This window comes from Lepisosteus oculatus, chromosome 11 (genome assembly GCF_040954835.1).
Source record: "Lepisosteus oculatus isolate fLepOcu1 chromosome 11, fLepOcu1.hap2, whole genome shotgun sequence".
Lineage (NCBI taxonomy): Eukaryota > Metazoa > Chordata > Actinopteri > Semionotiformes > Lepisosteidae > Lepisosteus > Lepisosteus oculatus.
The window spans coordinates 13,969,998-13,984,333 of NC_090706.1; the positions used below are offsets into that span (position 1 = coordinate 13,969,998).

General features: G+C 53.5%; 2 protein-coding genes across 5 annotated transcripts; one reads left to right on the forward strand and one right to left on the reverse strand.

The window, feature by feature from the left end:
• Positions 1-157: 157 nt before the first annotated feature.
• trappc5 (trafficking protein particle complex subunit 5) lies at positions 158-3,940 on the reverse strand. Of its 2 annotated transcripts, none has more exons than XM_006631477.3 (3): positions 3,629-3,706; positions 2,664-2,933; positions 158-1,541 (listed from the first exon to the last, which is right to left on the reverse strand). In XM_006631477.3, the coding sequence occupies exons 1-3, from the start codon at positions 3,662-3,664 to the stop codon at positions 1,245-1,247; spliced, it is 603 nt and encodes a 200-aa protein (XP_006631540.3). In that variant the 5' UTR covers positions 3,665-3,706; the 3' UTR covers positions 158-1,244. The 2 variants fall into 2 exon arrangements, with proteins under 2 accessions (XP_006631540.3, XP_015204494.2); XM_015349008.2 differs by lacking the exon at positions 3,629-3,706 and adding an exon at positions 3,832-3,940 and having other exon boundaries at positions 525-1,541.
• Positions 3,941-4,892: 952 nt separating this feature from the next.
• LOC102696053 (C-type lectin domain family 10 member A-like) lies at positions 4,893-14,163 on the forward strand. Of its 3 annotated transcripts, none has more exons than XM_069195873.1 (10): positions 4,893-5,241; positions 6,361-6,485; positions 6,987-7,106; positions 7,364-7,426; positions 7,773-7,847; positions 8,437-8,484; positions 9,944-10,036; positions 11,043-11,194; positions 11,411-11,529; positions 13,654-14,163. In XM_069195873.1, the coding sequence occupies exons 2-10, from the start codon at positions 6,398-6,400 to the stop codon at positions 13,787-13,789; spliced, it is 894 nt and encodes a 297-aa protein (XP_069051974.1). In that variant the 5' UTR covers positions 4,893-5,241; positions 6,361-6,397; the 3' UTR covers positions 13,790-14,163. The 3 variants fall into 3 exon arrangements, with proteins under 3 accessions (XP_069051974.1, XP_069051973.1, XP_069051972.1); XM_069195872.1 differs by having other exon boundaries at positions 4,894-5,241; positions 6,372-6,485; positions 6,984-7,106; XM_069195871.1 differs by having other exon boundaries at positions 4,895-5,241; positions 6,984-7,106.
• Positions 14,164-14,336: the final 173 nt, after the last annotated feature.

Genomic DNA, 14,336 nt, shown 5'->3' on the forward strand with positions numbered 1-14,336 from the left:
CCACTGGGCATCGAAGGTGCTGTAAAAACACAATCCATTAATGAGCACGCGACTTGTCAGCCGCCTTCGGTGAGCCCAGCAGACAGATGGAAGGGCTGTGCCTCAGCAGTCCGGCACCGACGCAGAGCAAGGAAATCAAACCTCCAGTCACGGCTGCTCTTGTTCGTGGTTTTATTTTTCTTTAGCCTTTCATCCTCGGCACAGAGGCAGAGCCCCCCACAGGCACGCCCTGCAGGGACTGGAGTACCCCCACCCCGCACCCAGTGGAACTGCTCCGCTTTGCCCCAGTGGTGTAAATGCAGTCCTCTGCTGCTGGGTTTGTGCCTCCTCTGCCTTGTGCTTGGTGTTGTGGCACACATTTACACCCGGTACAGACTGCTCATTTTAATATGGCAGAGGCTCTGGCAGCCTTACAGATCAAAAGGGCTGTATATATATACACACACAACACAAACCCCCATGGTTGGGAAAAAAGAAACATGGAAGTCACTTTGATAAAGGAAAAGCTACTTAAAACCAATAAGTTATATTAATTCAAGGTAAGACTTTAATTTCAATAAAAGGGCCGTGGGCAGTGCAGTGTTTGCTTGAGCAGCAGGGAACACTACAGACAAACACTGCCAGGGAGACAACCCACCTTTCTTCACTTTACTCTGTAGACTGATAAAACCTGTCTGCACACAGACCAACATGCCGTCGTGTATACAGTCGAGATACAGGCAGACTGTGGACAGTGATACAGATGGCACACAGAAACAGATACAAATATAGATTTGCAGACAGACAGCCCATAGACAGACAAAAAGCCTCTGTGCAAACACATATAGACAGCCAGACAGAAACATACATACAGACAGCCAGCCCACAGCCAGATAGACACATACATACAGACAGCCAGACATATATACAGACAGACAGCCAGCCAGCCAGCCCACAGCCAGACAGACAGCCAGCCAGCCAGCCCACAGCCAGACAGACACATATAGACAGGCAGCCAGCCAGCCAGCCCACAGCCAGACAGACACATATAGACAGGCAGCCAGCCCACAGCCAGACAGACACATACATACAGAGAGCCCACAGATAAACACATAGATCAAGTGGCTCCCATTGTCTGAGGTTCCCCAGCTCCAGCCAGCCCATGGCTCTGGTTCCCCCTGTGTGCCACCCAACCAGAACCGGGCCAACACCAGCCCACCCTCTGCCCAGAGTCCGTCTGGACGCCGGTACACCCGCACGCGGCCCTATCTCCCGTCCAGCGCCTTGTCCCTGGCGATGACGGACTCGTCGAACTTGATCATGAGCGTGGTGCCCTTGTGCCAGTGCGCGGTGACCTTGGCGGGGAAGCCGCTGTGCGTGAGGATGGCCTCCACGATGCCAGCGGTGAAGGAGGCACAGTTGAGCGTGCTGTTCTCCTTGGGCACCGAGATGAAGGCGTTGATCAGCGGCTCCTTCTCGATGATGTAGTAGGTCTTGTCGTCGTCGTTGGCCTGTTCCAGCTTGTCTGCTTCCTTCCCAAAGAGTGCCTTCCACACCGACACCTGCAGACACACAGACACGCTGTGGGAATCTGCCCAGGAAGGACTCACTCCCTGCCACCCCAGGGACAGATACCCCCTGCCACCCAGGACAGAGACACCCCCTGACACCCAGGACAGAGACACCCCTGCCACCCCAGGAACAGATACCCCACTGCCACCCAGGACAGAGACACCCCCTGCCACCCAGGACAGAGACACCCCTTGCCACCCCAGGGACAGATACCCCACTGCCACCCCAGGGACAGAGACACCCCTGACACCCAGGACAGAGACACCCCCTGCCACCCCAGGGACAGAGACACCCCTGACACCCAGGACAGAGACACCCCCTGCCACCCCAGGGACAGATACCCCACCGACACCCAGGACAGAGACACCCCCTGCCACCCCAGGGACAGATACCCCACTGACACCCAGGGACAGATACCCCCCTGACACCCCAGGGACAGATACCCCCCTGACACCCAGGACAGAGACACCCCCTGCCACCCCAGGGACAGATACCCCCTGACACCCAGGACAGAGACACCCCCTGCCACCCCAGGGACAGATACCCCCCTGACACCCAGGACAGAGACACCTCCTGCCACCCCAGGGACAGATACCCCCTGCCACCCAGGACAGAGACACCCCCTGCCACCCCAGGGACAGATACCCCCCTGCCACCCCAGGGACAGATACCGCCCTGCCACCCCAGGGACAGATACCGCCCTGCCACCCAGGACAGAGACACCCCCTGCCACCCCAGGGACAGATACCCCACTGACGCCCAGGGACAGATACCCCACTGACGCCCCAGGGACAGATACCCCACCGACACCCAGGACAGAGACACCCCCTGCCACCCCAGGGACAGATACCCCCTGCCACCCAGGACAGAGACACCCCCTGCCACCCCAGGGACAGATACCCCACTGACACCCAGGGACAGATACCCCACCGACACCCAGGACAGAGACACCCCCTGCCACCCCAGGGACAGATACCCCACTGCCACCCAGGGACAGATACCCCACTGCCACCCAGGACAGAGACACCCCAGGAGAGAGATACCCCACTGACACCCCCAGGAGAGAGATACCCACTTCGTAGGGGGCTGAGGCCAGACAAGGCCGTACGCACCTTGATGAAGAGCAGGATGTTGAGCACCTTGGTCTCCCTCTTTCCGTTCTTCTCCCTCAGCACCAGCACGTCCAGGACCCGGGAGCCCACCTGCTGCCCCAGCTCGGCCAGCCGCGCCTGCAGCTCGGACACCGAGTACACCCGGCTCTGGCAGTACTGCACCATCTCCGAGAAGAGCAGGGCGAACGCGCTCAGGCTCACCTCTGTCTTTGGCCGCGTCAGCGAGCGCTCCAGGATTGCAGACTTGCCCCGGGTGAACCGCGTGTCCATCTTTGGGGACAGAGAGGATGAGGGTAAAAGTGAACGAGAAAGGAAACCTTCGATAAAGGGATGTCTTTGGCAACAGAGACCACTGTAAACAATGCCAGCTTTAAGACATAGAACTGTCACAGCAGGAGGACAGCTGGTCCTGTGGTTAAGATACAGGACTGTCACACCAGGAGAACAGCTGGTCCAGTGGTTAAGATACAGGGCTGTCACACCAGGAGGACAGCTGGTCCAGTGGTTAAGATACAGGACTGTCACACCAGGAGGACAGCCGGTCCAGTGGTTAAGATACAGGACTGTCACACCAGGAGGACAGCTGGTGCACCAGAAGGTTAAGGTGACTAAACCCCAAGTTCTCCATCCTACAGAGATATCAGGCCGAGGTCTCGCTGTCTGAGACTTCGCCACCAGGTGTCTATATCTTAAAGTTTATGATGAGGGCAGGGTCCAGCCCCAATACCACCTGGTCCCGGATACATCTATCCTGAAACAAAACGGAGGTCTGAAGCTGCCCCTGGACTCAAGTAAATTAACGACTGCACCATATTCTGGGAACTGTTAATGGCGTATGCATCACGCTTAACCGTTTATAAAAATAATCCTGATTAAGACGTAAAGGAAACAATCTGAGTGTTCAGACTACACGACATCTTCACTACGAAACCTGAGACATTCGGCGTCACCTTTCACAGATTCACCTTTTTCTGCGAGAATGAATAGAAAGAGACAGACATTTCATCCGGAACACAATCCGTCTATTAAAAACAGCAACACTAATTTCCAAATATCTCAAACAAGATGATAAGAAACAGCGCTGGCCTGCTAGGTCAAAACATCTAATCGTATCCATTACATTACATTACATAATCATACATTTTGTTAAAATTATTAGAAATCTTACCTTTTTAGACCAAATGAAGTCGTCGGACCAAACGTAAACACAATAATTTCCGCTTCCGGGTTAAATGTCCCTCGGCCTCTTAAAGGTGTAGTGCCCTCTGTCGCTGTAAATATCATTACGACGGCCATGCTTTTCCAAATGTGTAAACCGATTCCTTTTAAGAATAATGTATTATAGCATTAACTATCCAAACTAACATCTGCACATTAAAAACTCCACTCGTACCAGTGCACAGAAAAATGATTCCAATTCTGTTTTATGATAAAAAATGCATGATGCTATTCTCTTGTAGTTTTATCACAACATTTATCTTTATTTCGTATTCACAGCACTACACGCAACATAGAGCGACACATAGCATCATGCCTAGAGATGTTAACATGTGTATTTGAGTCTGCATGTATTTATCTATTGACGATCAATCTATATTTCCTCGCAGGTGTTGTTGCCAGGAAACCGAGCGCTGGTATCTGGTGCTGAGCAGCTCCTGCTTCACCGCGCCATGAGGCGGTGGTGGGGGGGACTCACTCTGACACATTCCATCAATTTTAGTGGGCTATTATTTTTATTATTATTGAGACTCACTGTCAAGAGACAAGAGATCACATACTCTTGACAACAAATCACATTACAGCCCTGTCTGTCAATCACCCAGTTTCTATGGCCAGGCTGTGGTCACTGAGCCTGTCCTCTCTGGGCAGCCAGGTCTGCCTGTGTCCAGTGGGTGTTGTGTTTGTATAAGTGTCCCAGTAGGTAATGTTGTCCACTTTGTGTGGTGTTTGTGTGTGTCCCAGTGGGTGAGGTAGTGTTGTTTGGCTTGTGTTGTGATTTGGTTGGTTTTGATTTGGGTTTAGGTCTCTAAATATTAGCCTAATTGAGTGCTGAGATTAGTGTTTGGTGCTTTTCCCTGCACACAAGGTCTTCCGCCTTCCTCCCCTCTCTCTACCCCCTCTGTTGACCCCCCTCTCTCTCTTTCTCTCTACCCCCTCTGTTGACCCCCTCTCTCTCTTTCTCTCTACCCCCTCTGTTGACCCCCCCTCTCTCTCTTTCTCTGTTCCACCTCTCTCTCCTCCACTCTCAATTCTCAATTCAATTCAATTCAAGGTGCTTTATTAGCATGACCGATGGGTACAATCAGTGTTGCCGAAGCAAATAAAATACGAAAATTCACATGAAACAACAAAAAATAAAAGCATTCTCTCTCTCACTCCCCCTGCACTCTCTCACTGTCCTCTCACTCCCCCTGCACTCTTTCACTGCCCTCTCTCACTCCCCCTGCACTCTCTCAATTCTCTCTCTCTACCACCTTCCCCACCCCCTCTCACTGTCTCTCTCTGAAACCTCAGAGACTACACAGTTCCCACAACGATTCAAGAGCTGCTTTCTTGACTAGCGGATACGTTGACTCTGGTATTATTATTATTATTATTATGATAGCTGTATCGCTGAAAGGTGTGTTAACTTGGTTAAACCGCGAGTCTCTGTGTGCTTGTTAACTTATCCTGTCTGTCTGAAGGTTGTGTTAACTCAGTTTAACTGTCTCTGCACACCGTGTTAACTCAGTTTAACACTGTGTCAGAGGGCTGTATTAACTCAGTTTAACACTGTCAGAGGGCTGTATTAACTCAGTTTAACACTGTCAGAGGGCTGTATTAACTCAGTTTAACTGTGTCTCTGCACACCGTGTTAACTCAGTTTAACACTGTGTCAGAGGGCTGTATTAACTCAGTTTAACACTGTGTCAGAGGGCTGTATTAACTCAGTTTAACACTGTGTCAGAGGGCTGTATTAACTCAGTTTAACACTGTGTCAGAGGGCTGTATTAACTTTAGTTTAACTGTATATGAGGGATGTATTAAATCAGTTTAACTGTGTCTTTGTGCACCATGTTAACTCATTTTAACTGTGTCTTTGTGCACTGTGCTAACTGTGTTGTCTTAATTCAGTTTAATTCTGAGGGGTGTATTCATTTAATTTAACTTTATTAAATTGTGTTAACTCAGTTTAACTATGCCTTTGTGCACTGTGTCAACGCAGCTTAACCAGTGTGTTTGAGGGCTGTATTAACTCAGTTTAACCAGTGTGTCTGAGGGCTGTTTTACTCAGTTTAACCAGTGTGTCTGAGGGGTGTATTAACTCAGTTTAACCAGTGTGCCTGAGGGCTGTTTTACTCAGTTTAACCAGTGTGCCTGAGGGCTGTTTTACTCAGTTTAACCAGTGTGTCTGAGGGCTGTTTTACTCAGTTTAACCAGTGTGTCTGAGGGCTGTTTTACTCAGTTCAACAGTGTGTCTGAGGGCTGTTTTACTCAGTTCAACAGTGTGTCTGAGGGCTGTTTTACTCAGTTTAACCAGTGTCTAAGGGCTGTTTTACTCAGTTTAACCAGTGTGTCTAAGGGCTGTTTTACTCAGTTCAACAGTGTGTCTGAGGGCTGTTTTACTCAGTTTGACCAGTGTGTCTGAGGGCTGTGTTAACTCAGGTTAACTGTTTGTCTGAGGGCTGTATTAACTCAGTCTAACTGTGTGTCTGAGGGCTGTGTTAGAGGCAGATTCAGAGAGAGACAGAGTGATGTCCAGCAGTCCTAATGCACCAGTGATGTATGCAGACCTGAAGACTGAGACAGTACAGTGGATTCCTCCTCAAGCAAACCCAGCAGGTACTGGACCCCGCCGGGAGCCAAACAAGCTGAAACCCACACGCAAAACTGTATGCTAAGGGCTTGTGATTTACTTTAGGACTGACATCATCCCTGACTCACCAGCACACAGACATATGACTGATCAGCAACGTCATCACGGTGCCGCCTTCCCACTTCCCCTGTTACTTCAGGGGTTGAAATTGTACTTCCAGCAGACGAAACACCGACAAGAAAATACACTTTCAGCCTGAGTTTGTACCGGTGAAATAAACAAGCATGACGACTTTCATCCTCCTTCCGCGCTGCCTGGCGATGATGTCACGTGTGGCCGTTCTCTGCAATGCCGTGATGAGGCACGGTGTCAGCGTGACATCAGACCAGCCGCGCGCGCTCCGTCTGGACAGAATTCCCAGGCGCTGGGAGGAATGATTCAGGACACTAAGTGGAAACTGATCTGAAACTCCCCCTCTGTGAGGGCCACACTCACGGCTGGCTGCTTCTTCCCTCCCTACGCAGCAGCCAGGCCTCCTGAGGACCCCATCGCCCCCCCGCAGAGGCGTCCGGCGCGCTGCCTGCCCTGGTGCCTGCTGGTCCTGCTATGTGTGGATGTGTGCCTGCTGCTCGCCGGGCTGTGCTGTGGTGAGTGGCGACTGTGCACTAGTGAAGAGCACTGAAGCTCAGTCTTGCACACTCATTAGGTGTAGAACAGGCCATGGGGAACCAAGTGTGCCGAAAAACTTAATATGAGCAAGAGAAAAAAAACTTGGAAATAGAAATGATGTCGTGCCAAATTACAGAAAGCACAATGACTTCCGTTTTGCTGCTCATTTCACCTGTTCAGTACAGGCTGATGACTGATTGGTGCTCTAACTGATGGGGTGATGGGTTGACCTCAGTTTCAGGTATGGCGGCCCAGCAGCTAGCTGTGAGTGGGGATCTGACTGCATTGAAATTGCAAGGTAGGAGCTGCCATCATTTGTGCATCTGTTTCCACGTGGCTGTGTGTATCTATGTGTGTATCCATGTGTGTGCTTGTGTTTGTCTGTGTCTGTATGTGCATCTGTGTGTATCTGTGTGTCAATCTCTGTGTCTGCATGTGTCTATCTCTGTGTGACAGTCTCTGTGTGCATGTGTCTGTGTGTGTCTATCTCTGTGTGTGCATGTGTCTGCATGTGTGTGTCTCTGTGTGTGTCTATCTCTGTGTGTGCATGTGTCTGCGTGTGTCTGTCTCTGTGTATGCATGTCTCTGTGTGTGCATGTGTCTGTGTGTGCGTACTCTGTCTCACCCCTGCCTGTGTTTCCCAGTGGATTCCTCATTCCAAATGGCACAGAGGACCATCAGTGACTTACAGGAGGACTGGGATACAAGGCTGCACACTGGTGAGGCTCAGGCCCGTCTTGCAAGCCAGCCTGTCTAGGGGGGCGCCAGTCCTGGCGCTGGAGTAGAGCAGGGTCCCGGAAGGCCCGGTGCTGTCCTTCACTGTCGCCCTGCTGGCCTGCTGAGGGAGCGAAGGTTGTAGGGATGCAGGCGTACCTGCTGACGACACAGGGAATCCTGGTCACAACCAGGTCAGGCAGGTCACCGCGTTCAGCCTCTCTCTGATGCCCAGATCTCATCCAGCTGCTCCTGGAAGGACCTCCTGTGGGCTCTGTCCATCCTCGGACACTGGGGTCTCCCGCCAGCAGCCCCCCCTCTCCTGAGAGGACACTCTGAGCGGACACGGGGTGCAGCCCTGCCGCAGTGACCTTTCCCCCCAGTCCACTGTGTCCCAATTGCCACCCGGTTCTTAATTGATTAATTGTATCAATTAAACATAATGAAAGTTCTCAACTGAATTTTGTCAATCGGAATTTGAGGTTATAAAGGTAAACATTAGTTCAAACAGTGTCTTTAAAAGTAGTCACCTCCTGGGGTTTTTTCTAAAATGTATTTAATTCCCTTCCAAATAACTTCCTTTCTTTATCTCAGCTTCTCTCCAGAAGATCCGCAATGTTTCGGATGTCCTGAGGCAATCCAGTAAGTCTCTCCGGAAGAGCGCACTCTTTAATGAGTCTTCGGGTTAATGAGGGAGAGCCGCTGATTGTTAAATGGGTGTGAAATTTGTATTTATTGGAGCAGGTTAAAACAATTTTAATTATAGTTTGAGGTATTGCTGTGCCCACATCAGTTGTGTTGTCTTATATTCAGGAATTGTGAGATATTATAGTCTCCTGTACCCCTGTCCTGTAGACCTGCTGCGATCACAGTGTTTCTCACCTGTCCTGTAGCCCTGCTGCGATCACAGTGTTTCTCACCTGTACTCCTGTCCTGTAGCCCTGCTGTGATCAGTGTTTCTCACCTGTCCTGTAGCCCTGCTTTGATCACAGTGTTTCTCACCTGTACATCTGTCCTGTAGCCCTGCTTTGATCACAGTGTTTCTCACCTGTACACCTGTCCTGTAGCCCTGCTTTGATCACAGTGTTTCTCACCTGTACTCCTGTCCTGTAGCCCTGCTGTGATCAGTGTTTCTCACCTGTCCTGTAGCCCTGCTTTGATCACAGTGTTTCTCACCTGTACATCTGTCCTGTAGCCCTGCTTTGATCACAGTGTTTCTCACCTGTACACCTGTCCTGTAGCCCTGCTTTGATCACAGTGTTTCTCACCTGTACACCTGTCCTGTAGCCCTGCTGTGATCAGTGTTTCTCACCTGTCCTGTAGCCCTGCTGTGATCACAGTGTTTCTCACCTGTACACCTGTCCTGTAGCCCTGCTGTGATCACAGTGTTTCTCACCTGTCCTGTAGTCCTGCTGTGATCACAGTGTTTCTCACCTGTACACCTGTCCTGTAGCCCTGCTGTGATCACAGTGTTTCTCATCTGTACACCTGTCCTGTAGTTCTGCTGTGATCACAGTGTTTCTCACCTGTCCTGTAGCCCTGCTGTGATCACAGTGTTTCTCACCTGTCCTGTAGTCCTGCTGTGATCACAGTGTTTCTCACCTGTACACCTGTCCTGTAGCCCTGCTTTGATCACAGTGTTTCTCACCTGTACACCTGTCCTGTAGCCCTGCTTTGATCACAGTGTTTCTCACCTGTACACCTGTCCTGTAGCCCTGCTGTGATCAGTGTTTCTCACCTGTCCTGTAGCCCTGCTGTGATCACAGTGTTTCTCACCTGTCCTGTAGCCCTGCTGTGATCACAGTGTTTCTCACCTGTCCTGTAGCCCTGCTGTGATCACAGTGTTTCTCACCTGTACCCCTGTCCTGTAGTTCTGCTGTGATCACAGTGTTTCTTACCTGTACCCCTGTCCTGTAGTTCTGCTGTGATCACAGTGTTTCTCACCTGTACCCCTGTCCTGTAGTCCTGCTGTGATCACAGTGTTTCTCACCTGTACACCTGTCCTGTAGCCCTGCTGTGATCACAGTGTTTCTCATCTGTACCCCTGTCCTGTAGCCCTGCTGTGTGATCAAACTCACAGTGTTTCTTACCTGTGCTGCAGGTATTCCAGCCCTCCTGAACTCTTCTGTCCTGGGCCAGTTTTGCCAGATGACTCCTAGAGAAACTGGTAACACACCTGTGGACAGCAGGCCAGGTTAGTGTGCTGTGGACTCCTGTCCCTTTCAACACACATGGTAGTAATCAGAACTTTCCTTGCTGAAGAAACTTTCCTTGCTGGCTGGATATGATCCTCAGATCAATCAACTACCAGCATGGTAGATAAGCTAGATGAGCTAAAAGGCCCTCTGAGGGAGTCTACATTCCTGACTGGACTGTGGAGCTGAGATGTCCCTGAGAGGCTGCCGTAGAAAGTAGCCATTTCGCCTCAGTCACTCCTTCTGTTTCCCAGAAGAGCAAACATGGCTTCTCTCTCACAGGCCCTCTGTCAGTTGTAGACATTTCTTGTGATCAGAAATATCCAAAATGATTTTGCGTGTGAGAGGCGACCCAGTTCATTCCCCCGGCCAGGCCAGCTCGCCCTGATCCATCTGCTCAGCTGCCCAAGTTGAGTCGACCCGGGGAGAAAGTGTCAGGTACAGCCCTGCTCTGCCAGGCCAGTGCCATGCGGTCATTAATGTGCATCAGTAGGCACCTCCTTCAGCACAGTGTCTCCACTCTCCCTGCTGGGGCTCTGGATTGGAAACTCTGGGCCAGTGGGGAGAGCACCACCTACTGGTCCACCTGCACCACTTACAGCAGCAGCCTGGTTTTCCTCAGAGGTCTCCTGGCCCTATACTGCCTTGAAGAGGCTCTGAGACCTAAAGAGACTAGACTCCTGAAAGATTCATGCAAAACCAGAAATACACTAGCTCAGACGTAGACAACCTGCAGCCGCCCCAATCTGCTACATTTCAGAAATGTACTACAGCTGGCTTCTTAACTGACTAATAGTCAAGAGGGGCAATAGAGCAGTTAATGGGCTGGCTGTATCTGAGTTCTGGGGTGGAATGGACAGGAAGGGCAGTCTTGCCCTTGCTATGGCTGTCTGGCCCTGATCGTGCAGCGTGTGTCTCCACATTCTGCATCAGGCCAGCGAACGGGGAGACAGCGGTGCTGTGCCCCTTGTCCCGGACTGTTGACTCGTCTTCTGTGTCTGGCAGGGTACAGCTGCTCCCTCTGCCCTGCGAACTGGTCGAGGTTCAGAAGGCACTGCTACCTGGTCTCCACGGAGACGGGGACCTGGGAGGAGGCGCGGGAGGCCTGTCTGTCTCTGAACGCCAGGCTGCTCGTCATCAACAGCCCCGCAGAGCAGGTGAGGCTGGGGGGCAGGGAGACAGAGAGAGAGAGAGGAGAGAGGGGGAAGGACAAGGAGGGATGGAGGGAGAGGAAGGAGGAGATTGTTAAGGAGAGAGGGAACGGAAGACAATCAGGCAGGCCGTGCGGGAGGGATGAAGAGGTGTGCCTGCAGATCTCAGACCCCCGCTGACCCCCGGTGACCCCCGGTGACCCCCAGCTCCTCTGTGCTCAGGAATTCGCAGCCACGCTCTCCCCCCATCTCCAGCGCTGGATCGGGCTGAGCGACACCGAGCAGGAGGGCCAGATGAAGTGGGTTGACGGAACTGTGTTGGACCTCAACGTGACTCGAGGGTAATGCCGTTCCTCCGGTACCGTACCCACACGGGTACTGTACCCTCGCCATCCACAGAACCAGCCTCGGCACAGTAACGGGACTTGCACAGCGCGGGCACACTCGTCCACTCGAAACTGGGGGCGTTGTGACTCATTAGTGAAGCCGAGCTCAGACAAACAATCATACTACTGCTAATCCTGTTTATACTGAGACTGCTAATTCTGCTAATACTGAGACTGCTGATCCTGCTAATATTGATCCTGTTACTATTAATCGTTCTGATACAGCTTATCCATCTAATATTGATCCTGTTACTATTAATCCTTCAGATACAGCTAATCCTGCTAATACGGACACTGTCACTGCTAATCCTGTTACTGCTGACACTGTCACTGCTAATCCTCTTACTACAGTTGCTGCTGATTCTGCTACTGCTGTTACTGTTACTGTTGTTAAACCTGTTACTGCTAATCCTGTTACTGCTACTGCCAATCCTGCCACTGCTGAGCCAGTGACTGCTAATACAGCCACTGCTACTCCTAACCCTGCTGCTTCTGACACTGCTGCTTCTGCTACTGTTAGTGCTGATCTTGTTCCTGCTAATCCTGCTAATCCGTGTATTACTGACACTGCTGTTGCCGACACTGTCGCTGTGAGGCCTGCTGGTTGCACTGATACTGTCACTGCTGCTGATGCAGCTGCCACTGCTGTCAGTACAGCTTTCACACATCGCCCCGCCCCCTGCCCCGCCCCCTGCCCCGCCCCCGCGTGCTCCTCGGGCCCCCCGTGTGTCTGACTGTGTGTGGGCCGGGGCCCTGTCCCTGTCCCTGTCCCTGTCCCTGTCCCCGCGTGCTCCTCAAGCCTCCCGTGTGTCTGACTGTGTGTGGGCCAGGGCCCTGGCCTGTCCCTGTCCCTGTCCCTGTCCCTGTCCCTGTGTGCTCCTCGAGCCTCCCGTGTGTCTGACTGTGTATGGGCCGGGGCCCTGTCCCTGTCCCTGTCCCTGTCCCTGTCCCCGCGTGCTCCTCGGGCCTCCCGTGTGTCTGACTGTGTGTGGGCCGGGGCCCTGGCCTGTCCCTGTCCCTGTCCCTGTCCCTGTCCCTGTCCCCGCGTGCTCCTCAAGCCTCCCGTGTGTCTGACTGTGTGTGGGCCGGGGCCCTGGCCTGTCCCTGTCCCTGTCCCTGTCCCTGTCCCCGCGTGCTCCTCAAGCCTCCCGTGTGTCTGACCGTGTGTGGGCCGGGGCCCTGGCCTGTCCCTGTCCCTGTCCCTGTCCCTGTCCCTGTCCCTGTCCCTGTCCCCGCGTGCTCCTCAAGCCTCCCGTGTGTCTGACCGTGTGTGGGCCGGGGCCCTGGGCTGTCCCTGTCCCTGTCCCTGTCCCTGTCCCTATCCCCGCGTGCTCCTCGAGCCTCCCGTGTGTCTGACTGTGTGTGGGCCGGGGCCCTGGCCTGTCCCTGTCCCTGTCCCTGTCCCTGTCCCTGTCCCTGTCCCTGTCCCTGTCCCCGCGTGCTCCTCAAGCCTCCCGTGTGTCTGACTGTGTGTGGGCTGGGGCCCTGTCCCTGTCCCTGTCCCTGTCCCTGTCCCCGCGTGCTCCTCGGGCCTCCCGTGTGTCTGACTGTGTGTGGGCCGGGGCCCTGGCCTGTCCCTGTCCCTGTCCCTGTCCCTGTCCCTGTCCCTGTCCCTGTCCCCGCGTGCTCCTCAAGCCTCCCGTGTGTCTGACTGTGTGTGGGCCGGGGCCCTGTCCCTGTCCCTGTCCCTGTCCCTGTCCCCGCGTGCTCCTCGGGCCTCCCGTGTGTCTGACTGTGTGTGGGCCGGGGCCCTGGCCTGTCCCTGTCCCTGTCCCTGTCCCTGTCCCTGTCCCTGTCCCTGTCCCCGCGTGCTCCTCAAGCCTCCCGTGTGTCTGACTGTGTGTGGGCCGGGGCCCTGGCCTGTCCCTGTCCCTGTCCCTGTCCCTGTCCCCGCCCCCGCGTGCTCCTCAAGCCTCCCGTGTGTCTGACTGTGTGTGGGCCGGGGCCCTGGCCTGTCCCTGTCCCTGTCCCTGTCCCTGTCCCTGTCCCCGCGTGCTCCTCAAGCCTCCCGTGTGTCTGACCGTGTGTGGGCCGGGGCCCTGGGCTGTCCCTGTCCCTGTCCCTGTCCCTGTCCCGCAGGCTATGGAACACGGGCCAGCCCGATGACTACCAGGGGCGGGAGGACTGCGTGCACTTCGTCCCCGGCTCGTCCAGGTGGAACGCCCTGTCCTGTGAGGATCGCCTGGCCTTCATCTGCGAGAGGAGGCTCCTGTGACGCCGGCGCAGAGCCAACCCTTAGCGATTAGAAAACTCTAAGCATGTCTTTGTCTTTGAGGGTGTGGGAGGGGGGGAGATAGTGCTTTGGGCCTGTAGGATGAAAGGCGCTGTATAAATGTAAGGTATGAGAGACACACAGACACAGGAGGCCTGGGCCTCACTGAGAACCGTCCGCCAGCTGTGCAGGTGCTGACTGCGGGGCCGAGGCCGCTGGGAGCGAGCCCCCGCGCGCGGCGTGGCCGGCAGCCCAGCCCGGAAGAGTGGGGGGGGGTGGTCTGTACCTCTCTGCGGTACGTGTCAGACTGAACCTCTGCGGTTGTTTTCGTTCGGTCGCTGGCTTTCGCACTTCTGAAGCAATAAAAGAACAGCACAAAAGCAGCGCGCGTGGTGCATGTTATTACTGTCTTGTTTTCTGAGTCTTGCAACAGAGCACACTAACTCACACCGGGAGCGTCTCAGATGGTGAAACTGTGGTATCCTGAGGTTAAAGCACAGTAAGCTACAGTAAAGAGTTTGATTCTTACGAGAAACAGCTGCATGAGATC

What these genes read in the sequence shown, in the direction of transcription:
- trappc5 (XM_006631477.3), bottom strand. Translation starts at nt 3,664, where the DNA reads ATGTCTGTCTCTTTCTATTCATTCTCGCAGAAAAAG. An exon ending in ATTCATTCTCGCAGAAAAAG is followed by an intron (nt 2,934 to 3,628) that starts GTGAATCTGTGA and finishes CTGTCCCCAAAG; the next exon opens with ATGGACACGCGGTTCACCCG. An exon ending in ACATCCTGCTCTTCATCAAG is followed by an intron (nt 1,542 to 2,663) that starts GTGCGTACGGCC and finishes GTGTGTCTGCAG; the next exon opens with GTGTCGGTGTGGAAGGCACT.
- LOC102696053 (XM_069195872.1), top strand. Translation starts at nt 6,398, where the DNA reads ATGTCCAGCAGTCCTAATGCACCAGTGATGTATGCAGACCTGAAGACT. An exon ending in GACTGCATTGAAATTGCAAG is followed by an intron (nt 7,427 to 7,772) that starts GTAGGAGCTGCC and finishes TGTGTTTCCCAG; the next exon opens with TGGATTCCTCATTCCAAATG. An exon ending in GACCTCAACGTGACTCGAGG is followed by an intron (nt 11,530 to 13,653) that starts GTAATGCCGTTC and finishes CCTGTCCCGCAG; the next exon opens with GCTATGGAACACGGGCCAGC.